Raw genomic sequence first — 24,985 nt, 5'->3', positions numbered from 1 at the left:
AGGAAATCCAACAAAGGGGCCTTTACACAACCACATATCCAACACGTGCGAGGCAGAGACTAATAGTACACTTTCTGTGATGTCACACAAAGGTTTTCTGAGAGGCTTTTCTGAGTTTCATTGTGGAACACTCTGCTAATCACAATCTTGCCAGCCGTCACCTTACAAGCAGCACTTAATGATGTTAACCTGTATGCCCTAATAGTGTAATTTAAAATTAAGTCATGGATTTTGTACCTAAGATGCGTATTTCTGCTTTTAAGTTGGACATTATAACAGTCACTGGTGATTGACTTTCTTTTGGAGACAGCCTGAATCTGCCATTTGAGGAACTACAGTGTTTGGCACACTGCCTTCATTTCACATTTCGTTGACACACTGCACACAGATGCTCACCGGCGAACCCTCTAACTGTTGGTAGAGTGAACTGAAGTGAGTGCTTCCGCTCACAGCAGATGTGCAGGCAGCAAAGCTTACCTTTGCAAATGGTGGTAATGCAAACCCAATGGGGTGCGTGTTGGCAAATGCAAATAAATCTGTAACTGTGGCCAAAGCCAACTTACTACAATCTGCTGCCCCACAATGCATTTAGTCTACTGTTGTCTGTACTTGTTTTAACATACTTCAGCTGCCCTTTATTTGATTTCTTGCAGTGAGCACCAGCTGAAATGAAACACACACAGCCAGCCTTTCAGTTTTATTTGTGCTCTACCACACTGCTGTTTCACAGTTTCTTGAGTTTTTTGAATCAGTGTGCTGACTTGCACACCAATGGTTCTGAAAATAGTCCCCAACAAATTAAAGGCAGGAAATTCTATCATTTGATAGAGATCATGGGTCTAATAATATGTCAACAAAAATATAAAATAATGTTTTTATGTACTTTAAAGGACTAAAACTGAACCTACAGAAGCACCATTGTATCTGTTCCACTTAGCTACAAGCAGGGTGGGTCATATAATGTGCATCATGAATATTTTAAGAATGGATTATGATATAATTGCATCAAAATGTCATTCTCCACAGAAAATGGCATAAAGCCATTCATCTTCTCGTGTGTAATGAGCACACAAAGAGGATTGAGTCATTTTTCTTACAGATTACTGCTGCACTTGTGAGTACATGCACGCAGCCTGTATGGTCCACACCCCACTGTGGGTTAAGGTTAATTGCTTCATGTACATTAGAGCCATCCACCCATCACTGTGTCATCAAAACTGAATGCTGGGAGCCTGCCCAGGCTAATGATGTTAACAAGACAGGATAGGGTGTCCAGGGAGCAGCAGGGTGCGAAGGAGCCCACAGACAGCCAGGACTCAGATGTCTCTTCACGTCCGCCTCCCCAGGTCTCAGGTGGTCAGTGAGCCGTTGGTTGCTGTGTTTGTAACCACCCAAGGGTGTCTGCGGAATACACGCTGGCACTTGTAGCTATCTCTGCCACCCAGCTGCTCATGTATCAGGTTCAATCAAAGTGGGAATAACCCAGGCTGCTGTTGATAAGGTGCAGGAAAAGAAGGTAAGGATTTCACAGCAAGACAAACGATCCAAACAAAATCACTAGTTAAATGGAATGTGTGGTTCACTTGCTTTATATTCAACGTCTTCTGATTTAACATTGACTGATGACATTAAGTGGTACTGACGATTATCTCAGTAATATCACGCCTCTTTCAGATATGCACCCTGGTTAAAGTCAGGACAGCATTCCTTCTAGGCTTGACCAAATGACAACAATGTATTGATGTCATGGTTTACAGCAGACATGCATTTTTAAAGAAGCCTACCCTCATCCAGGAGCAGATGACAAGGAGTAGCCCATGTGTTTGTGAACAAGGATAGGTGGCACAAAAAGAGGTCATAATTTAGTAATATTACTAAAGAACAATCTCTAAAGAGATGGGAGATGTTTGCCTTGAAGGAGGCGTTGAACACTGTTTTAACCTAAACGTCCACGGACCTAAGCAGTTTCAGTCCCACAACCAAACACTGACTAAAATTGAAACCAAAGTTACAGTCTGACATGAGGCGCAACCTCCTCAGCGAAAATCTGGGGGTTTATTGCCGCCATTCTTCACTGCTTGTGTGTTGATATTGATGACTACTACAGCAAGTGTAAATGTTGTCTCAGGAGTCTGTGAGGATTTGTCATGATTCTAGCCACCACTTTGGGAAAACACTATAGTGTTATGGTAATATACACACACACACAGCTTCCAGTAAGGCATGGAGAAAAGTGGAAATAATAAAAACATTATGATAGTAACACTGCAGTTCATGTGTAGAAGTTTTTTTTATTGTGCTTTAATGGTTGAATGGCTGAATTACACAAACACACACCATCTGTTCATTATCAGCAATGACTTCACCTAGTTGCTACTTGCTTTTCATATAGAAACCATAAAACATGAAAGCAATTACTGCGAAGTGATGAGCTCCTCTTGACTGTTACAGTAAGTGAGGACATGTGGGTTGTCTTCTTGCTCCATCTGCGGATTTATGTCTTTTACTGTCACTCACTTTGTTTTCTAACAGGCCAATAAAACCATTAAATAAAAACAACAGCACACTCTCACTGATCATAAAAAACGAATTTAAAACTGTAAATTGAAATGTGTGACAGTTTGACAGATTTTTTTTCAATGGAGCCTTATCTTTGTCTACCATAATGGTCTTTACTGATAAACCCATACTAGTTACTCATAAACTCACGCTGATATGCCAAACAGTTGAGCTAATGAGAACATGTCCTCTGTAATGTACTGAGCTAATGCACAGCAAATGTGTGTCTGTCTGCTCTCACTCATGCACTTTAGTGTGTGTGTGTGTGTGTGTGTGGTTGTGGGTGTGTGTGCATTCACAGCAGAAACTCTTTGTTTACAAAATAAAAAAATGGTTATTGTGACAACACATGATAACAATGTAAAATGTTAAATCTTGCTGTTTTTTTTGGTGCCAACACCAAACATGTAGGAACCAACGGCACATGTAAGAACAACTAAAGCTGGATTCCACTCATGGCCACATTGCGTTGTGACAGTATGAGTTCACTTCCTGAGGAAGAAAGCCATTACTGAGAAATGAAGCATAGAGAATATTTTAGGTCATACACTGTTAGGCATGCAGCAACACACAGTGTCACCAACTCAGATATCACGTAAATAGTTATAGATCATTCATTTCAAAACACTGTTTTTATTGAATGTTTTTAGTCTACAGAAGAATTATTATTATTTATTTATAATTATGTCTCAACCATGGATGGAGCCTACACTCTAGGATGGGCAACCCCACATAGCAATATTGGTGTGGCCCAAATCTGGCTCATTTCAGTTTGCCACTTCTGTGCCACAAGCGGGTCAGACCATATCCACATCCCCACCAAAAATATATCATGTAGGCCACTTCAGGGCTACATGCAGAATACAGCATAGATGAAAACACATCTTATCCAAAAGAGGCTCACATCAAATTTGAGAACTGGGAGCCACATTTGCTATTCTACATGTTGGCCACTAGAGGCTCACATCCATTTCATCAGGGCCTGATGAAGGCCACCAGTGCTGTATCAATGCCAGAAGTAGGTCACATTCACGTGCTATCTGTGAATCCTCAATGATGTCACCAACAAGAGCTGAAGATGTTGTGTGACAACTAAGACCTGTGACAGCTTCCACTTGTCACTCAAAGCTGTCCATAATTTAATAATTCCAGGTCTAATTGTGGGATAAAAATCATTTAGGTTGGTCAAAGGTCAATGGCTTCCTTTCAGCATCTCCTGCACAAAAAGTGCCTTCAGCTGCTCATTGCTCCACTTTGTTGTATAAACTGTTGGTTGGTGCAGATGCATTTTCCTTCAAAATAGTAGTGGCTGACTGAGAATGATGAGAGCAGTGAGGGTAAAGTGTGAAGTTGCAGGAAACAGTCTAAACCGCTAAGGCATCGCTGTGAAGCTAAGAGCTCATTGTGACCTCTGTCCTATTTGTTTTCTGTAGGTATCTGACACATATGGATTATGGCATCAAACCCTTTTGTACATCTGTGCCTGGATTGTTTCACTGGAGTAACTGAAATTGTCACATCTGACAGAGTGAGATTCCATCTACACTCCACACAGATTTCACACATAAAACTCACAGATCCAAGATTTAAACTTCCTGTCATGCTCTGAAGGAAAGAAGAGCTTAGTTGTGTGAACAACAGGACACAGTCATGGGAAAATACACCTTCACACTCATTTGGCCAGGCCTGCTGGCGTGCAAGATTAGCTATTCTATTGCCAATATTTTAAGGTTATGTCTTATCTTATATGATCATATATGCAGCACACTGAGGTCACTGGATGTGTGGAGGAGTGGTGATGTGGAACATCCACAATAATCGCATTAAACAGCCTCATGAGCATAAACTGGTTACAGAATTATAAAAGTTATGGTCTAAATGTAATAATCTAAAACAGCACACATTACTTATCCGTTTTCCCAGTGAAGCTCCATTAGCATGTAAAGGGAAAGGCTGGTTAAAATTCTTTGTCATTTGTCTGTTCGAGGTTCCTCTTGGAGCAACAATAGCAGCTTTGTTGCTTCCAGATCCTGGCAGTGATGTCCTTGGGTCCTGTGACTTTGGGTCCTGGTTGTCCATTTGTGTTTGTTCCTCTTTCACAATTCAAGGCCTCTTTTGCTCTGATTGATGCGTGGAGATCAGAAGGCTATGTGACCACAGACTGATGACAAAATACGCCAATGATAGTCGGTCAATGTTAAAAATAAACTGCAACCACTGGCCAATAATGCTCCATTTAATTAGGATTAAACATATTCTGATGGCTGTTCACACAGCTCTTTCTGTGTACATATGCATGTATTGCTGAAGAACTATAGAATATCACTTTTTAATAATGCCTTTTTCAGCCTTGTTAAACTTGATACTAGGTTGGAATAAAGCTGTTAAGTGCTGATACTGTATAAAAGCCTTGATAAACAGGACTTGGAAAGTGAATGTGTCACGCTGTAGACATGTGTTCAGTTGTCATCATGCACTGTTACCATTTTACCACCACCACAGGTTTTGTTTTTACTTGCTTTTACTTTTGCTCTTCCAGCTGTCGCAGATTGCTTTAGCTCTAAATTTGGTTAGGCACAGAAGCCCTTGGTTTGTTTCCAGGATAAAATCTGTTTTTGCATTTAAAGTATTTCCAATGAAGTTTGTCGGACCACAATTTGATTACACACGGTGCAACCCTATGTGGCGTGATCAGAGTAAGACTGCCCTAAAGTGATATGTAAAAATGACATCAATAGAATGAAATATGACAAAGATCAGTCAAATTTGTTGTAAACTGATGGTGGTGCAGAATAATAATCCTTATAAATAAGAATAATTTTCAAGGCTGAGGTGTTTGAGTGATCCCGTGCTCCAACACGATGCTAGGAATGAATATGCTTCTCAGGCTGTCTGTAGGAAACACAGCTGGTTAAAGAGTTAATCATTAGCTGTGAAAGAAGCTACTGTAGATAACTGCATCACATGCTGTATACTTTGCTGATTAAAGAATGTAGGCGCTCTCACAACAGTGTGTGATAAAAAAAAAAAAAAACTCACAGCGAGGACTGTGTTCCTGTTTGGTTGTTAGTGCATACTGTGTTTTTTAAATGTGTTTTTCCACAGTATACCAACACAGAACGGGACTCTGTGTTCCCCTCTAATTTAAGTTGTTAGTTTTAAGTGGGAGAGCTTAAGAAAAAAAAAGGCTGCTGATTGTATCTTTAACATTTGACCTAGAGGGTCATGTGTCTGACCAGACGTCCTGATGTGAGGAACTTCACATGACTTTAGTTTTGAAATACTGCATGTGTAAGAGTGTGTCATCACCCCCCCCACCTTGTGTATAGGCTACATCCTTTCTTGCTTTAAGACTGAGAGCTCATCTCCACTTGAGGCAGATATATTTCTGACTGAAGTAAAGTTGTAGTGTGGGGCTAAATGGCAGTGGCTACTATTAGTTAATTTGGTTTTCTCTCTTTTTTATCAGCACACATGCTCTCTGAGTCGTTGTGGTTCTCTCTTTCTATTCGACCATATCCCTAGTTTGACTTGCCGTCATTAAGACTGACTCATCCATTCAGACTTTGCGTAATCCTGGCTACCACGAATAAAGACCTGAAACGAGATCCTCCAGTGAATCTGATGCTCCCACTGTTGTATGTTCTCATATTGCAGAGCAGCACAAAGATGGAGAGATTAAAGAACAGGATGCATCACACCTCACTAAACAGCTGTGACTCATGCTTTTTTAGTTTGTTAGTCTGTGCATACAGACTAACAAGGAGTGCCTTTTATAATTAGCACCCCTAGTACTAATTATAAACTGTAGTACTAAGAAAGAAAAACTAAATTAAATGTTTTTTTCTACCGTCTGGATATGACAGGCTGTTAAATCCTTCAGGGCACCAAAGAAGTTGTAACCTTGTGACATATTTGCAAAAGCTATTTATGTCAGAACACATTATTATGTATTCTAAATGCAAATATTTTTGTTCCCCCCTATTGTTACTATAGTGATTTAAAGCCTGCAAGTATCCTTATTTGGATATGAAAATACAGCATGTGTGTGTTTGTGTGTAGTTTCAACCCTGTTATGGATGTTTTGGTGTTTGCAAGCTTGCACTGCTTTCTGTTCCGTGTACTTGTAGACAACCGTTTCCATAGAGATTTAGTTTGGCGGTTAAATTGGGTTACTGTGTCAGCATCAGGTGACAAATTGCTGTCTTGTTAGTGAGCACACAGGCTTTCATCTCAGTTGTGTTGTACACTTGAGTTTGGTAACAGCCGTCCCTTTGAAACACAGGAGCAAAATATAGTTTCCCTGAATGACCCTGGAGATCCCTTTTCTTTGAGAAGTCGTTAAACAGTATTCAGCTATGCTAAGGTGGAGCTTGTAAAAATAGAAAACCTCCCACACAATCATACACAAACGTAACTGACCACTGCTATTTTCTGGATTACTCATTAATCAAAATCAGTTACTGCCGATGGACCACCGTTAGCTATTAAACGCAGGTGGCACAGGTGCACATCACTGCACGTGGGAGTCAAACTTACGTTGACTGGGTGAAAGTCCGGGGTGTAACTGGATCCTCTTCATTCCCTCCAACATCTTATTGTGGCACACAAAGCCATGGATTGTCATAAACCCCGAGACCATGAACCTATGGATGAACTCTACCTCCAGGCCTGGGTCCAAGGATAGGTCTCAGAATCCCTTTTCTGTAAAGGATACTCAATTTCTTTCTCCCTTCTGTCACATGAGGTCTATATGTGTGAATGGTGTTTGTCTGATTGTTCACCACAGACACGTTGACCTTGTAAGACCAAGAGCATATAGCGCCAGATAACCTAGCTCAGTAGACCATGCAAGCCCTGTTGCCATGACTAGGCCTTGACTAAGGTGACAGGGCTTACTCTCTGAGATCAGGTGGACAGCACAAGGCAGCTGAGGACCCACTGGGGTTTGGCAGGCCTGGGAGCAGGCAGGAATCCCCCAGGAGTAGGTGGAGGAAGTTGCTGCTGCAGAGGTCTGGGTGTCTCTGCTCCTACTGTTGCACTCCAAGGGACAAATTCATACATTCAAAGAGTTGAAGCGTACACAAATAACGATCTTTGGCCACAGACTTGTCAATCAAATATCGAGGCCCTGTAGTAGATAGCAAATATGATACATAAACAAAGCCAGTTGTCTAAATTAAACTGCAAACTACTGTGCGTCTACAACAACAAATAGAACCTTGTATAGTGTTTGAACTAGCACACAGAAAACATGGTGTAAGATGACAGTAAACACAGCGTACTGCACAGCAGATAAACGGAGAAGCTGACTGACCCATCAGCATGTTTTACCTCCGGGCCTCAGAGCAGGTTTATCCGGCTACACATGTATGTTTATAATATTGAAGATGACACCCTGACTCACTGGAATACCAATTTCAGAATTGCTTGTTTTAGTCAGTTCAGGTCTTCTTTTAGAGTTCTGAGCAGATGTAAATAAAAGTCTTAGGAACTGGCTGTCTCTCTGAGGCTGATTAATATTCTGATTTACTTTTAGTTTGACACTTTCTTTAGAACTAACTCTTCATTTAGGAAAACAAGCTCGTAAATCTCAACTTTTGCTGTTATTAGAATTCTTCCGCATGCAGGAAATTCCTCGGACGCCACCTACCTAACCACAAACTGCAACCATGTCACTGTTTGCCTCTGTGGTCTCCGCAGCCTCCTGAAAGCTCTGCAATTATCCATGAGTGGGCCCGACTAGCACAGTTATCACACATGTTTTTGGAATGTCACGCTGGGGATGGAGGGGCGTGGAGACTCTGAGCAGCTCCTTTGGTTTGGTCATTCAGTTTAGAAACAATGAACATTTCCATATGTCATTAAAGACTTAAAACAAAGCAGGGAATGAAAACTGACAGACAAACAATATACAGACAGTATAGTATAGTTCTGAGTGTGATAATGTGTGTTTCACTGTTGTCTGTGATACACACTCACATGGGAATGACACAACATTGAATGAAAAAATGGCTCTGCCCTTGAGACACCTAAGCTCAGGTGCTCGGCTACCAGAGTTTACCACAGTACAAGTGGAAGCTAATACTCATCGTGACCTATGTGTCTCAGAATGGACATAGGTTACACAAAATTAGAAATGAAAATTTAAATTTACACACGCATCGTAGAGGAGCTCTGCTACAAGGAGCTCTTCACTACAGGCAATTCTGGAGTTCTTTACAGGTTCATTTTTTAAAGAATATTTTGGACTTTTTAAATTCCTGCTTTTCATATGCAACACATAAAAACAGTCTGATTCAAATTTACTCCTGCTACTTGCAAATATATTCATAAGTGCATGGCTGACATGTTATATGATAAAGGTTGTTTCTATTCACTGCACCTTGTGGTTAACTGCACCACTTTAGAAAGTATCTGTATGTGTGAAGAAAAATGAAAGATCGCCTCCTACACATACAGTGATGGTTTGTGTACATGCTGAGGCTAGGGGGCTGAAACAGTCTCTTACTGAGGTAGCTTTTGTAACATCTTAACTTTGGTCGCCAATCCCAATGGCAGGATTGTCAGCGAGCGCTGCTAGTTCAGCTTGGCATGTGAAAAACAGATGCCATAAAATTAACATGCATTGTTTATAAAATACAATACAAGGGGAACAATAGCTTTATCTTTTGGATCGTTGTAAAACAGTCATGCAGAACAAGAAACTCTAAAAAAAGGAAGAACACCTGTCACACAACAGGAAGTCATTATGTCATAACAGAAGATAGAAAAAGACCAAAGACAGAGAGCATGTGATTGGTCCACATGTTCTCTTGCTGACTGTACACATGCAACTATATCTGATCAGCACCAAGTTAGAAACATGAAACCGAGCCGAGGGTTACAGTGCAGGATGGCACTGCATGCTTAAAAGTGCTGACTCTCGCTGACTGTGGGAAGAGACACTTCTTTTTCTGTCAAAGCACTGTATAGTGCCGATAAGCAGCTAGTTGTCCATCAGCTCTGGGTGTGCTGATGTGGAACTTCTAGCACTGCATTAAATGCCTCTTCAGTGTGACTTTTACATATGTATATGAATTTGGGACATGCAGAAATAGCTTTTCTGTTAGGGCTCAATGGTCTCAGTGACAGCAGCCTGAAGCTTGTATTCTATGATGTTTTCTTTTCCAAGAATTTCAAGAGTTGATTAAATCAATCAAGATGACATTCCCCTGAGGCAATTAGCAGTAGACTTTCAAGATAAACTGGATGAAGCACTTATGTAGTCTGCTGTTAAAAGATCACAGAGAATACCAACAATATGAGTCCCAGTGAAGACTCTGTGAAAGTCAGTGCTCCATCTACTGAGACCAAAGGTCTCAATGAAGCCATTCATGTTAAGCTGGAAAAACCTTCCTTTAACAGAGGTAATGGACTCAGACATAGTCTGCCTGTGTTAACATCCATCCTCAGGAAGTTTCACACCAAGTTACACCCGTTCCACAGAAAACAATGAGCTGTCGAGCAGTTTCACCATCACAACCTCCCAGCAGTTTCAGTCATTAGCCAGTCATTGCACTGACTATAGGGCATTAACAGACTACCATAATAAAAACAACTCAGGTAAGTATTAGGACATTAACAGCTTTAGCTGCCCTGCTTCCAGCTCTTGAATAAGTCCTAGTTATTTATTCGTTTCACCAGCATGTAAATGACTTTCATCAGCCTCTGTAAAGTCTCTGTGAAAACCTCTGAAACCTTGAAGGTTTCAGCATTAGGGGGAGTCAATGTTTCTCGCAGCATTTGCTGGTCACCACCAAGAGCAGATTTTACTAAAAAATGAAATTGATACTGCAGTGAATGTGTGAATGTGCTTCCTTGTTCACTTGTCGTTTTGTCTTTCCACTTCTTGTATCCACTAGTGAAACTGTTGGCAGACACGTGGAAGCTGTGAGGCACATCAGCCCAGCTTGAAAAGCACATCCTATTATATTCTTTCTGATGGTCAGTTATTACAAGATGATACAAGCCAGGCACCGTAGACATACTGTGTATGAACAGATTAATGAACATTCAGACTTTGTGGCTCTGCCAGCGCTACAGCGAGGAGCCAGGCCGTCTAATCAGAACAAGAACAGAACAATCAGGTTGTGCTTTCGAGATTAGAGGAAGAGATGGGAGGAGAAGCTCGGCTGGGCCGCAGCATGAAATGCTGCTGAAACAACATTAAAGTCCTTTTAACGATGGCCACAAACACGACAGAGCTGCAGGGTACACGCTCAGATGTGCTCAGATGTGCTGTCAACATGCATTCTCAAGGATTTCAGATTAGACCATAATGGGTCACTTCCTGCACAGTAAGACTCTCATCACCCTCTTATCAGCATTTTTGTGGGTAAGTCTAAACAGAGAGTGTGTCCATGGAGATACACTCAAAGTATTAAAGGACATCCTGCATCGCATCACAAGAAGATGACATTCATGTCCCTGCAGATATGGTGATTCATTTCACAGTTACAGTAGCGTGACATCATAAAGTTCTGTGAAGTTCAGTTTACACATTTGTGGGGTCCACTCCAAGATGAACTCAAGAAATGTAAACCAAAGCAGCGCAGGGCAAACATCCGTGTGAAACACAGAGAGGATAAATATGAGCACAAAGCCTAGGTATGAAGTGTTTGTATCTGACCCCAGTTCTTTACAACAGCTGCTGCAATGCCTTTAAAAGGAAACAGGAATCACACACTTCCTCCTCTGTAAAGGCCAAACGGCACCATAGAAGAGACTTGTGCTTTCCCTGTCACCCTTCCTTGCACTGCAGACCTACTACAGTGACAGAGAGGCCTTTGTCTCTCTCTCCTGCATGTTAGAGATGACCACTGAACAGTTTTACAGGTGATGGTGTAAGTAACATAGTGAAATCTGAACACTCCATCAAGGCTGTCTGCATTTCCTCAGTTAGCTTTAACGTTGAATCCCTCACATTTAAGTCTATACCTTTTTTAGTGATTAAGGAAAGTTTATGATGTACAGATCAAAAAGACTGTAGCCTAAATAAAGATCAACAAATGAAAAGCCAGACAGATGATATCATATTCATGAGGTAGCCTTGAGATCATATTTATCACCTACTCTGTTGTGTGAGCTGCTGAAAATGGACCAACACACATTCCTTTTGATCCAAGTTGAGCCTCAGCTCTGATTAATACCTGCATATATGCACGAGGGTTTGTCTAAGGACTCTCACTGTGAGAAGGGGAAGAAAGGTTTCTGACTGGCTGCTTCGATTCAGCCAGATCTTCCAGAACATGTTATCAAATCTCTCCACACGACCATCTAAATAAGACTGAATAACATTTTCTGTGACTTCAACTATGTTCAAAGCTGCAATTCACTTGAGATGAGTTTACTGTGAACATTGCATGCACAACCACAAGTTTTCTTTTGCAATATTAGGATGTGAAATGTTGTAACATGTGGTGAATTTGCTAAAACACTGAATGACTTGTTATCACTTTAGCTTCCTGTCTGTCTAAAACATAAATGTGTCTGTTCTTGCCAATGTTAGCAACACCTCAAACAAATCTGCCACTCAATCAAAAAATGATCTGATAGCAGTCATGTATGTAGCTGGAAATAAACCCATGTGATGTGAGTGTTACATTGATGTCACTAAAAAAATGATGATTCATGGTCAATTTTATATTTCTACAGAACCAGAAGCTTCACAAGTAATTTCCTTTTTATTTTGTTTCCATGTCATTTTTTTTACTAGAATTCTTCAGAATTCTTTCATACAATAATTATGCAAAATGTCAAAGGTCATTTTCACTACAAACTTATAATTGTCTAAAGTGAAGTCCGTAGACAGACACTGCTGCCACAAAGTGTTTTGTTTTTTTTACTTCATTACTCATTACGGATACACAGTCAGTAAGTCTGTAGGGTAAGTCTTGTTATTATTTATACATTTATGCAGAGAGAAACACAGACCCTGATATACATCTACAGCCATTAAACACTCACTCTGTCTCTTTTGGTTTTCTTATAATTGTCACTGGGCTGGTGGTTGTGATACCACAACCACCAGCCCAGCAGGGTCATATTTGTTCTCAGAAGGCATCATGGGAAATGTTAAGGAAAAAAAAACAAAACTGTCAAAAGGAGAGATTCCAATGAAAACTGCAAACACTTCTTGGCAACAAGAATTCCTGGAATGCATTTATAATCTCAGATAAGGATGTGTGAATAATCAACTACTCTCAGACACCTTTTTTCTGGATACTTTCCTGAATATCTGTGATTGTGTTTCGCCTCATACCTTTGACTGTGAGCGTGCCCCGAAAGATTCTTCATTTATCTTAAATACACTTCTCAGTGAACAGGCCTGCACAATAACGCAGCACATAACTCTGCAGCCGCTGAGACTTACTGTTTGTGCTTTAAGATTAAAATCTAGCATGCAGAGCAAATGCAGACTGTGCCCTGATCAGATGTTGTGTCATAGTCACCGAAAGCGTGAGAAAGTTTTCTGTTGGTTGACATTTCAAAATACCTCCAAACTCCCTAATGGCACCTGTTATGTGAGCAGACCTCATTGTCTTGAAACAGGAAAGGGCTTTCCCTAGCTGGAAGCCCCCTATTGTCTAAAATATCCTTGAAACAAAATAAAAATCACAATCCTGTTCTATTTCAGTTTACTTTAATCATAAAAGAAAAAAAAACTGTTGTGTTATTACAAAGGAAAGTGCTGTTTATTAACATCTGCATGCACACTTTGAAAAAACATACATATATATATAGACTTAAAACCTTTCTGTTTAGTAAAGCATACAGTTAGCCTTAAACATAGTGTGTAGGGCTGATTGGTATAGATACAGTCACTTGTTGATATGGCCTCAGCCACAGGTATAACAAGTGTCATAGGGCCGATAAATTCTTAACTTGTAGCATAGCTATGCTGCTATAGACCTACACTGTCAGGGGGCACAAACATGATCCACTGAGCAGTTTCCCTGTCCCTGCAAATCCCCCTCACACCCTCTTACCTCTCCTCTGTTCTCATTAGTCTGGGTTATATTAGTAGTGGAAGTAGTGGACAATATAATCACAGTTTAATCTTGCTCGACAACATTAACAACCCGTTTGTTCTCTGTAATGTATGATGTTTGTGCATGTTTGTTCCTCTCTCTCTCTTTCTTCCTCTCTGTCCTGTCTCCCTTTTCTTCTCTTTTACCCGGCCGACTGTCAGCAGGAAGGTTCTTCCTTATGAGTCGGGTCCTGCTCAAGTTTTCTTCCTGTTAAAAGAGAGTGTTTTTTTTCTTTACATAAAACACCTCAGATAATTATGTGTTTCTTGTTTAGAAGATTTTGTAACACAGCAGACAAAAAACACACACTTTACACATGACTGGGCTGCAATCAGCCTCTCATTGTAAGAGAAGTGGAGGAACCTAATGAGCAGGGCTTGTTGATGAGAGGGTGGAGTGTTCCTCTCAAATACAAACATTTTGTTAAGTGCTGCTGTGAAATGGGATGTTAGCAGAGGAGAGCGCCACTCAGCTCCTGAAACGTCTCCACATCAGCGCGTGCCCACAAGTGTTTTAGGGTGTATTCACTCATCTCTATGTAATGATATGTATATATATATATATATATATATATATATATATATATATATATATATATATATATATTTTAATGCAATGGAACTTGAGGTGAGGGGAGGGGAGGTGGTGCGAGTGGGGGATTTCCTGCCAAACACAGAAAAGTTGTGCTACTTCTTTGTAAAGGCTGCAAGGTCTTCACAGGAAAAAGGGGCTGACTGTTTGCCAAGAAAAAAAAAACCCTAAGCCACATTTTTTTAAATGTAATTTTATCTAATGAATAATAAACGTACTGTGTTTGTGAAAACGGCCAATTTTAACTCTACAAATTATTTTCTCTGGTTTTACTTCTTCTTTTAGTTCTATGTAAAATACACATATGTTCACACTAACCAAGCTATGATCAACATGTAAATACCTCTTGGTTGTTCCTTATTCTAAGATACTCCTGATGTTAGGATTGCACAGAATATACATTACATGGATGCTTCTTTTACATGTGTACATTCAGATGACTCACACAGCCCTTGTTAAGCATGCAACTCTTTGAATGAATGTGCAGGAAGTCTGAATGCTCATCACCGAGTGAGGCAACACAAGCGTACGGTAAGGCGCTCTCTTTTTTAAAACAGCATGGCGAGCATCTGCAAGGTTTCCTTGAAACTAAATGGGTTGCGTGTGTATATTTTTGCATCACTCTAAACCTCGCACTAAATGGCCTCTTAAAGCACAAACACAAGGGAGCAGAAGTGTTGCATTGTACAGCCACTCTGTGGCAGAGCACGGCCAAGCTTGTGATGACTGTTTACTCACCCCCACTCTGACTGAACACTGCCACTATTCAGCCCATGCCAGCGTGCTGAGGAGCCCACTGAAACACACACACACACACGAAGCAGACCATAATATAAGACATGTGTATATTTCAGGAAAAAAGAATCATTTTCCAGTTATGCATCAATAAATGTACATCAAGAATATCAAGCATTGTTAATAGACTAATATCCTAACAAAGTGCATTTTAGTGCTTCACTGGAAGATTTTTGACAGTAATTATTTGTCTAAACAGGATCGATAAACAAATATATGTATTTTATTTTAATGCAGCTATAATGTGCCTCTCTGTCACACAAAGAGAAGTCTGTACCTGGAAGGAAGTGGAAGAAAACTCCTGAGAACTCTGAGAACGAGGTGTTCCAGGAACTGCAGGAACATGAAAAAATACAAAAAACAACATTGTGCAAGGAGAAAAAACACACGCAAAGAGGAAACCACTGTGTTCAACACCTCCTGATACACCTCCAGATACAACACCTGAACTATGTTCAGGCGTTGTATCTGTAAACTTAAGGCAGGTTTCCTGCATGTTAAAGTCTGAAACATGTATCTAAAAAGTACAACACCGCCATCTAGTGGATACATGATTAACTCTTTACAGTGTTATGATATTTTACACATGTGCTATTGTTACTTTAAGAGTTCTTGAAGAATTAAAATCATTTGAAATCCCATTTTAGCACCACATTCCACAAATATTTCTAGATTAAAAAAAAAACCTTAAATTTACATTTATTATTTTGAAATGCAAGCAAAGAAATAAGCAAGGGCCCCAACCATTCATGTTTAAAATTTTTTTTGTATTTTAATTTAATGAGTTAACTGTATTTTTGGTAATATTTTCACCTTTAAGCTACTTTACCTAATACCTTGAACAGCAGACAGATGGGGAGAGTTGTTGATGCACGAGGTGCAGACTTGTAACGACAGCACTGGGATACCCGAGTAAATGGATTAACACAGTTGGCGGTAGGTGTCCTCCCTCCTCTCATGTTTCATCTGTCAAATCCTAAAAATCTCTCAGCGGAGCAGAGGCCAGGCTTCACAGACTCTAAATAGGCTCTCACACAGTAAATCATATTAGTATATCTGGAGATAGTAACATGTTGTAAGAGATAAGATAAAATAAGATAAGATAATCCTTTATTAGTCCCCCACAGGGGAAATTCACAGTGTTACAGCAGGTACATTAGAAGCACACCTAATAAGAAATAAGTAGCAAAAAGTATAAAAAATATAATAAAAGTGAGTACAATGTAAATGAATGCCTAAATAATTAACAGAATACAGTGACCTCAGTACTGAATGTTATTGCACGTTACAGTGAAAATGAAAGATTTACATTATACAGCCTACATAAGAGCTGAAAAAAGTTATTGCACTGTATGGCAAGATCCACGTTATTATACAGGAGGTAGTATTGTAGTAGCTGGGAGTGAATATATATTACATACATATGTACATATACACATAATCTACTGTGAGCATGCCTGATTGTACAGTCTGACGGCAGCAGGTAGGAAGGACCTGCGGTAGCGCTCCTTCACACAGCGTGGATGGAGCACCTGTCACCGAAGGAGCTGCTCAGTGCTGTGACAGTGCTGTGCATGGGGTGGGTGGTGTTCTCCATCAGGGAAGAAAGCTTTGCCAGCATCCTCCAATCTCCCACCTCCTCCACAGGATCAAGACGGCTCCCCAGGACAGAGCTGTAAAGACTATTTGATTACAATTGCATGTAACAATTTGTGCATAAACTTGGTACCCAAGGTATGTAGACTAAACCCAGAAAAATCTATAGGGATTGACTCATTTTGGATCTCATGTGGACATTTGAGGAACTGCAACTATTAAACTAGCTTTAAATTATAAATAAGTGAACTTACACTGACTAAATCCTCATAAAAATGATGATATCTGTGAGTTCAGTGATCACAAAGCAATACATTAAACAACAGTGAATCACATGTAACATCACCAATAAATCTCTGTATGTGTTGATACTGTTAATTATCAGTTCCATGCTCCGTGCATACTTGCTGCAAACCAACAGGTGCAGTGTAGATCAGCACTTGCACTGTGTTTAAGAAAGTTAATCTGTAAATCAGATTGGTAGCCTTCACCTTGACATTCACATCTTTCTCACTCTGAATAATCATGTCTTCCAGTGAAAAGCCAGGGGACCATATGGACCATCTGTCCACTGGCACCGCTGATGCCTGTAAAATCACGACTCCTCCTGACAGTAAGAGGATAATGCCGTGTGTGTGTGTTAATCTGCCTCTAACTTAACCATGTTACTTGTTCAGCAGGTCAGTGTGCAAACTGACAGTGGAGAGACTGGAGCTTCTGACTGGTCACGTTTATGTTTTTGGGGGAAAACACTGTAGAAAATAAAAACAATGTATCGGTCACCCTCTCTGGAAACCAAGGAAATAATGGCTCTATACAGACAGGAAAGAGATGAGGACTGTATCATTGAGGTAAGGATACTAAACTAAATGTTAAACTACAGTAAGACGTTTTGATTCTTTTTTTTCAATTATTGCAACTTTCACTCTTCCAGGAGTGTGATCTGGAATCAGAGTGCAGCGAGGAAGGAAAAGGCGGCCAAGGCGTCCGCAGCTCTCTTTCCCTGGAAATCTATGGCCTGGAAAGGGAGCAGCAGGTGTACTTCTCCAACCAGGAGTACTACAGGAGGCTGGAGGAGCTGAAGAGCGCCCACCTGAAGAACATGGCCGAGCTGGAGAGGATGTATATCAGCCACGGCAAGGAGTGGCGCAGAGGGGAGGAAGATGAAGGTCTGGGAGGATGGAGAAACGACGAGGACCGACAGTCATTCAGGTTGGATATGATTCATTGTAAACAGGGATGCTGCGATGGCAAAGTGCTGTAAAGCTTTAGGTCTAATTGTGGCTTAATTATTTTAAAAACAAGACCACAGCTACAATTAGATCATAGGATGAGATAATAACTGAAGATGGTGATGATATATTTCTTTATTCTTCTGTAAGAAACATGAATGAATATTGTGAAGGTAAAAGTCAGAACTAATTCAGACATTTGGTCATGTAAAAAATACACACTTAGACTTCTGTAAAAGTGATGATCCACGAGCAGTAAGCTTCTTCATCATGACGAAGACGAGGGTGCCACTAAAATGATTTTTTCTTCAAAATCACTCAAAGAGTTGAAGTGTGTGTGCACAATGAGAGCTGTATAACTAATCTGTCTAATCTCTGCCAGTGGCCCTGCCCGGAGACTACAAAGGATTAATTCCCAAGAGGAGCTGGACTTCCATGACACATCAAGTGGTTCTGACCAATCAGACCTCTGTGGAGATGACAGCATGGGGGAACTGAGCTGGACTCGCAGCCAGGAGCAAACCTTTGAGCGGTTGGTGAAGGAATCATAGACAAGTGTATTTGTGGCAGGTCAAGAGTTTCTCTGCTCAGGCACATTAGTTATAAGTCACATTATTATGTCATGTTTCCTTCACCCAGAGAGATCCTTCTAGAACAGCTGATGACCCAGAAGCACTTTAGGTCCCAGCCTAAGACCTCCTGTTCAAAACCACGGGGAAAACAGTCCCGCCAAAGTGGAGCCAGGGGTCAGTCCAACTCAAAAGTCACGGTGCCCAAGCCCTTCCAGATGATGCTGAGAGAGGAGGAGAGGAAGAAGCACAAGGTGCGAACACGCTCCGAGATCGAGCTGGAGAACATGTTGCTGAAACGAGAGCTGGAGGAGCTCAGAGAATGCCAGAAAAAGTTCCGGGCATCACCTGCCCCAGCGCACGTACACCTGCCTCTCTATGACATCATCAGCCGTCGGCCCAGTCAGCAACCAAAACGAAGCAGAAGTAGCAGCAGGAGCAGCCGAGACACCAGAAGCAGACAAACTGCAGCATCACCACAGCCTTTCAATTTCTTGGAAAGAGAGAAGAGGAAGAGGGAGGCGAAGATTGTGGCAGCGCTTGGTAACTTTGGACAGAAAGTGGAGCAACAGACCTTCAAGGCGAGGCCCATGCCCAGCTCGGTGTACGGCACAAGACACAGAGCGGACACCGAGACGTCTCAGAGATGTCCGTCCTCCAAGCCAGTGAAGAAGCACATAGAGCTGTCCATTGAGATGGTCCAGGACCGAGAGTGGTCCTACGTCGACCCACCCAAAGCCACCGCCTGCAGCGTCTGCTCACCTCAGCAGCCAGGTGGCCCAGAACCTCTGCTCAACAACAAGAGTGACTACATCAGTGTGTGAGACATCTGTCCCTGTGGAAACTGTCTCACACACACACACAACTTGAAGTAATATGGAAAGAAGGGAGGATAGCAGTAGCTGTGCCATCTGTAGTCTTTATCAAACTGTAGTGTACAAAACATAGAACACATTTCACATTATGTGTGTTAGCATACTGCCCCCTGATGCTAAGGGTGTTCAGCCTCCAGGTGGTTGGTTTTATCAGCATCTCAGACCTCAGAGGGTAAAGAGTGCAAAGTTTAGACGAATCACACACACAGACACCTCTCTCTGCTTTGTCTGACAACTTTTGGTCACTGAGCGGTAAAACTATTATTTTATATCACTTGTAACTGGTTTTTATGTAAAAAAAACTTTTGTAGTTCCAGCTTCCTAATTATTAAAAAAATAAATGTTTATTGTTTTTGTTTTCTTACTGTCTTCTGACTCACATACATCATATTAAACTACACACATACCAAGTTCTAAAGATTGCCAGCAGATGGTAATAAGACACCTGACTAACTAACTAATCTCCTCCTCCTGCTGCTACTCCGTCCTCCTTATGAAGGGCCATTACCTTTCATTTTATTCATTAGAGCGTAGGAGCTCCTCTGTGCCTGTTCACGGGACATAACGCACAGACAGTGAGGCTGGTGGACTGGATAACGGTACATAATGCGCATAAAAAGCGAACTCTTCTCCTGGACGATATTGTTTCTCCTTCGTGTGGGTGAGTGCTGGTGTTATTTTTAATTAAGAGCAGTGATCTGTGCGGTTAGCTGGTTTGATTTATTACATGATACCACACTGAGCGCAACGCTTACCGCAACTGGGATGCTCCTGCCTATAACCATATATTAAAACTTGTGCAAACACGTGACAAAACCAAACTAAAAAAAAAACAAACTTGATGTGATTGTCAGATTGGTCAGTTCCGTTCTAATGGTTTTATTGGAATAGAAAAAGTGTGCGGTTTAGTACCTAAACATATTTAAAAACTCACCGCACACACACAGATACAGTTTACAACAGAAAGAGGCATTGTTGCATCAGCCGGTTATTCGTGGGGAATTCTTTTATGCGTTTTTGTTTTGTGCATACCGTGCACGTCTGCGCGTCTGTACACAAGGAGAGCCGAGCGCCACAGCGCCGTTTACCACGAGAAGGGGGAATGGAAACATAGGACAGCGATCTGTCGACAGATCATTTAGCCATTTATGGTGTGTCTGTGCGTGTGTGTGTGTGCGTGTGTGTGAGAGAGAGGGGGGGGGGGGGCAGAGAGGGAGAAAGAGAGAGAGAGAGAGAGAGGGAGAGGGAGAGAGAGAGAGGGAAAGGGAAAGCGAGACAGAGACAAAGAGACATTGACAAATGAATGAATTAAGTTTAAGTCTGCCAGGGACTGGAAGCTCTCATAGGGACCAAAGGCCCTAAAGTGGTCTTGGTTAAGGAGGATAGATGAAGCTGCTTAACATCCTGAAAGCTAACGTGGAAGGAAGGTGACATTTACCTGTCAAAACTCCAAAACAACTTTACTTTCACAATACTTTCCCTTTTCCTTTTCCCAGTTTATATCTTTCCTGTTCAAGGTATATGAAAGTTATTCAGATTATGCAGTTATGCTAAGGGTGGGGCAGCCTGGGATGCACCTCCCGCACTCGGCACACTCATTACATCACTGAGCATATTTAGTTAAACTCAGGGTTAGGTGGACTCATGTTGACCCTGGGACCCTGTGCTTCTTACCAGCTTTTCAGGAAACCTTTGGGGCTGAAGGACTCTATGAAAACACTCCACAATATTAAGTTTATGTCTATGTCTGTTTCCAAAATTGATCTGATGATACACCTATCTTTTTTCTAGCTGGCCTGGGGCTTTGCTATGAACAGCATGTGCCCTGCACTGTCACACAGGGCGATGGATGGACAGAATACCATGTGCCTGAACACCAAGGAACTGACTGTCATTTCTCCTGGAGCAACAGCAGTGTAAAGAATTTAAGTTGTTTTATTTGCTTTGCATTTGTTTTGTTTCATTTTTGTTCTATTAAAAATATAATTAGGCTTGTTTTTATGTGAAAATAAATGATTACACACTGCTGTCTTACATTTACATGACAGGCTTGTTGAGTTGTTACAGCAAGGTGCAGGTGTAAATGAACCTCGATGTGTTGATTTTAGGATTATGTCATTGCAAACCATATGCAGCAGCTGGATCCTGTGGTGCTGCACAAAAACCACACCTCTCTACGTATCAAAGGATGCTCAGAGCGGACAACCTACTCGCGAAATTGCATCTCAGAGGTATTACCCCATTGCTATGTGGATTTTTGAATATATGTTGCTGAACTCTATAATGTTGCTGAACTGCTTTTACTGTACTCTTTCTGTTTAGGGGACGCCACGGAAAAGCATTTGCTCCGGTGAGTATCTGAAAAGGAGCGAGGAGTTTACCTGTAGTATCTCAGTATTATGACTCAGTATACTGATGTAAGGATATCCATTTGTCTTTAGCCACCTGCAGGGACCTGCAGTCACCTCAAGCTCAGACAGGAGGTAGGAGAAAACATGTTTTGTTATTAAGTTGGTTGTTTTATCAAACATGAGTCAGACATGAGTGATTTGAAATCTTCCTGCCGACTCACAACAGAGGTGAGGTAATCAACACAACTGAACACTTTCCATTCACAAATATCAACTAACCTAGTTAATGTTTTTAGAACTTTCAAAGGCAGAAACAAAAATGGCATTTTTGTAGCAACTGATTCTTACAGCACAGTGCAGCATGTGGTGTCTCCAGCTCTACCTTACTAGATTGCAGCAGTAGTATCTGTGGATATACCCTTTATATTAGGATCAGCCAGTCAAGGTTAAAGTCAGCATAATGACCAGATTATTACCTGGCTACTTAGTAAATATAGAAATACTTTATCAAACAAGATACTGATTCAAAATGAAATGTATCAGTTAAAATGATCCTATACACAGGGATCATAAGCCTGTCTACATAGCAGCACTGAATACACTTGTGACAGTAATGGACATCCAAATACCTGGGTCTCAATCTAATCTCTACAAACAGAACTGGTAGCAATGGAAGGTGTCATGTCTAAAGTATTGTGTTTGAATTCCAAGCCACACCTTGTTGGAAAGTATGTTCACAGTCAGTCAAATACTAAACTAAACCCATTGTAGAACAGATAGGACTGGATATTACTAGATATTATTTCCCACGCTCAACTCTCTCTCATTGTAGGGAATTCCCGCCACTATTGGATGACACTTTCAGTTTCAGTTTCCATCTTCATCCTGGTCCTGGTCCTGATAGGGGTCATTGTGCGATGTCAGGTATCTTTAATGTCACTGGTACATAGCATGAAATCACATTCACTGCCATGATGAGGTATTGAATAACTCTCTGTTACTCTTGTTCTTGCTTCTGTAGAAGACACAGAATCGACCACAACCCGAGGATGCTGCATAGTGATGCTACAGTTTGATTTATCTCCAGTGTTTCCATTATTAAGCTTCAAAACTGGGTCAAAACACTCTTTTTATTTACTTGTATATTTCTGTCACATTGTCAAACTAAGCTGTACCTTTTCCATGAGCTTTCTATGTATAGATGCATAGATAGATATGCAGTATTCCAATCAGTGTATGAAGCTGTTGAGATGCAGTATGTCAGCCATCTTTAAACTATAAGCTTGTTTTTTTTTTCTTCATCATATAAATATTGCTTCTATATTCAAGCCAAAGCTGTTTAAAAAAAAAGGTGACTGGACATGGGAGACCTGATTACACTCCACTGCAGACATGAAGTAGTTCTTATTAAACAACTTCAGGTTATTTACTGTGCAATACATGCGCAGTAAATGAGTGTCTAGAATCAGAATTTTATATTCCACACAGATACACACGTTCTTCTTTTCTCAAAGAAGAAATATTCGATTGTCTTTATTGCCTTACGAGACAAATGATACATGTGCAGGCAGTGACAGACCTCTGTAGCATTTTAGGCCTTCTGTTGCCAGCACAGTCAGCAGGAAATAGGAGACCTAATTATATCACATCTATATATACAGATCGATAGAATCGTATCTTCCACACTGATGCACAATTTAATGTATTCCTAACGGCCGCCCTGCATTGTTAATTGTCTTTACATTACTTAAGACAAATGATATGCAGGCAGTGGCAAACCTGTGCCTTATGTAGTCGGTGGTCGTGCTGACTCAAACAAACTGGTGGGTTCGTGGATGCATTCACCAGGGGTTCACGTATAATAACGTCTGATGACTTAGTCACAGATGTGTAAACACCTGCATAATTCACATTTACAAATCCTAGTAAAGTGTCTGTGCAGATGTAAACGCTAAATCCACGCATTATACTGTATTTGATGACAAAATGCAGGTAAAGATGGAAATGTACTTTTGGAGCTTTAGTCTTAGTCTGACGTGCTAAAAGGGAGGCAATTCTTTTTGTAAGCGTGACAAAGGCTTCCAGGCTCCAAGCTACAGTTGTGTGTTTGCTTAGAGGCAGATTGTTAGATTGTTTCATGCAAGAGGCCCTCTGTCTCATCAGGTCATCAACACTTAGTGCTTATCCATCAGTTACTTTGACACAGTTGTGATATTTAAAAAGCACAACAGAGACTGTACTAGGTAACTGGTTAACGAGCCAACTGAGAATAAAATGGAGACTGATCCACACAGTTGTGGCTGTGTCGCTTCTCCATCAGCTTACTGAACAGCAGAGCGCTGCAGTGCTTACTCAGGAAGGTGTGCGAAAAATGAAGAGTTCGACACATACAGAGATTTCATGCCTTCTTATTCTCTGTAATATTAAAAAAAACAACTGTTTTCCAGATTCAGGTCATGTGATCTCAGAGCCGCTAAAACACGGCAAGCTGTGACTCACACTGTGGACAGGACTGTTTTATTCTGTGACCCGTGAAACCATCCTCTGCTCTTGGCTCTTTGATGAGCAGAAGCTGAGTTTCTTGCTTCATATAGCAGAAGCTAGAAGATTTCATGGGTTCAGGTGTACAAATAGAGGCACAAACAATGATTTAAAGTGTTTCAGCCTTTTTGCAAATTGCACAGACAACAGTCATCTGTTGTTATTTGATACATTCTTCTCAAGGTTGTGGAAGCTTTGAGAATGAAGCCTTATTACCGATGCAGTAACTTAACCCATGTCCAGTCACAACAGAGACTATGAGCTTAAAAAATGTTAGCAATAACTCCTGAACACCTCACATTCCCCTGTCAGTGTTTCTGCTTTTCACTGTGTAGATAAAAATATCTCTAAATGTCTATGCCAGACGTAAGCTACAGCGCTTTATAGATAAATATATATTTTATTGATTATATGACATAATAATCTATTAGTATATATCCATAATAAGGAGTGAGTGAAGGAGAGGTGGCTGAGTTTTGTTTGTGGCCTGAGGCAGAATACACACAACATCCTCTTACATTTACACACCCTGTTCAGAGGTCGCGGTCGCTGGCCTTCTCTTTATCTTATGGAAGAGCACAGTGTAACTCTACATCCCCCTGATGGCCACAAACTAATCAGTCACCCCTGCTATGTAATAGATTGCATGCTGTATAAATATATGTCCATATATGAGAAATAAAATATGTGCCTTGTTTTATATACTATCATATAACATAAAACATATGTTTATATATACAGTGTCTTACAAAACCTGTTGAAATTAAATGACACTGTACATTTGAGACAGTACATTGCATTGTA

At 40.8% G+C, this 24,985-nt stretch overlaps 1 protein-coding gene and 1 long non-coding RNA gene across 4 annotated transcripts; one reads left to right on the top strand and one right to left on the bottom strand.

The window, feature by feature from the left end:
• Positions 1-4,002: 4,002 nt before the first annotated feature.
• On the top strand, positions 4,003-19,420 carry LOC114447420 (protein FAM161A). 3 transcript variants are annotated; one of them, XM_028423663.1, is made up of 6 exons: positions 14,699-14,753; positions 17,150-17,226; positions 17,291-17,464; positions 17,548-17,825; positions 18,228-18,377; positions 18,485-19,420. In XM_028423663.1, the coding sequence occupies exons 3-6, from the start codon at positions 17,384-17,386 to the stop codon at positions 19,236-19,238; spliced, it is 1,263 nt and encodes a 420-aa protein (XP_028279464.1). In that variant the 5' UTR covers positions 14,699-14,753; positions 17,150-17,226; positions 17,291-17,383; the 3' UTR covers positions 19,239-19,420. The 3 variants fall into 3 exon arrangements, with proteins under 3 accessions (XP_028279465.1, XP_028279464.1, XP_028279466.1); XM_028423665.1 differs by having other exon boundaries at positions 14,742-14,753; positions 17,294-17,464; XM_028423664.1 differs by lacking the exons at positions 14,699-14,753; positions 17,150-17,226 and adding an exon at positions 4,003-4,087.
• LOC114447421 (uncharacterized) lies at positions 13,441-15,346 on the bottom strand. Its single transcript, XR_003671841.1, has 3 exons — positions 15,295-15,346; positions 14,961-15,018; positions 13,441-13,838 (listed from the first exon to the last, which is right to left on the bottom strand). It is a non-coding gene; the product is annotated as an uncharacterized LOC114447421 (long non-coding RNA).
• Positions 19,421-24,985: the final 5,565 nt, after the last annotated feature.

The sequence above is a fragment of the Parambassis ranga genome, chromosome 15 (assembly GCF_900634625.1).
Source record: "Parambassis ranga chromosome 15, fParRan2.1, whole genome shotgun sequence".
Taxonomy (NCBI): domain Eukaryota; kingdom Metazoa; phylum Chordata; class Actinopteri; family Ambassidae; genus Parambassis; species Parambassis ranga.
The sequence above is the reverse complement of the archived record's forward strand: the minus strand, read 5'-3'. Positions and strand labels throughout refer to the sequence as shown.

Excerpts from the sequence above, each read along its gene's own strand:
- LOC114447420 (XM_028423664.1), top strand. The coding sequence starts at position 17,384 with ATGTATCGGTCACCCTCTCTGGAAACCAAGGAAATAATGGCTCTATAC. Across the intron at positions 17,465-17,547 it reads ATGAGGACTGTATCATTGAG|GAGTGTGATCTGGAATCAGA; the intron begins GTAAGGATACTA and ends TCACTCTTCCAG. Across the intron at positions 17,826-18,227 it reads GAGGACCGACAGTCATTCAG|TGGCCCTGCCCGGAGACTAC; the intron begins GTTGGATATGAT and ends AATCTCTGCCAG.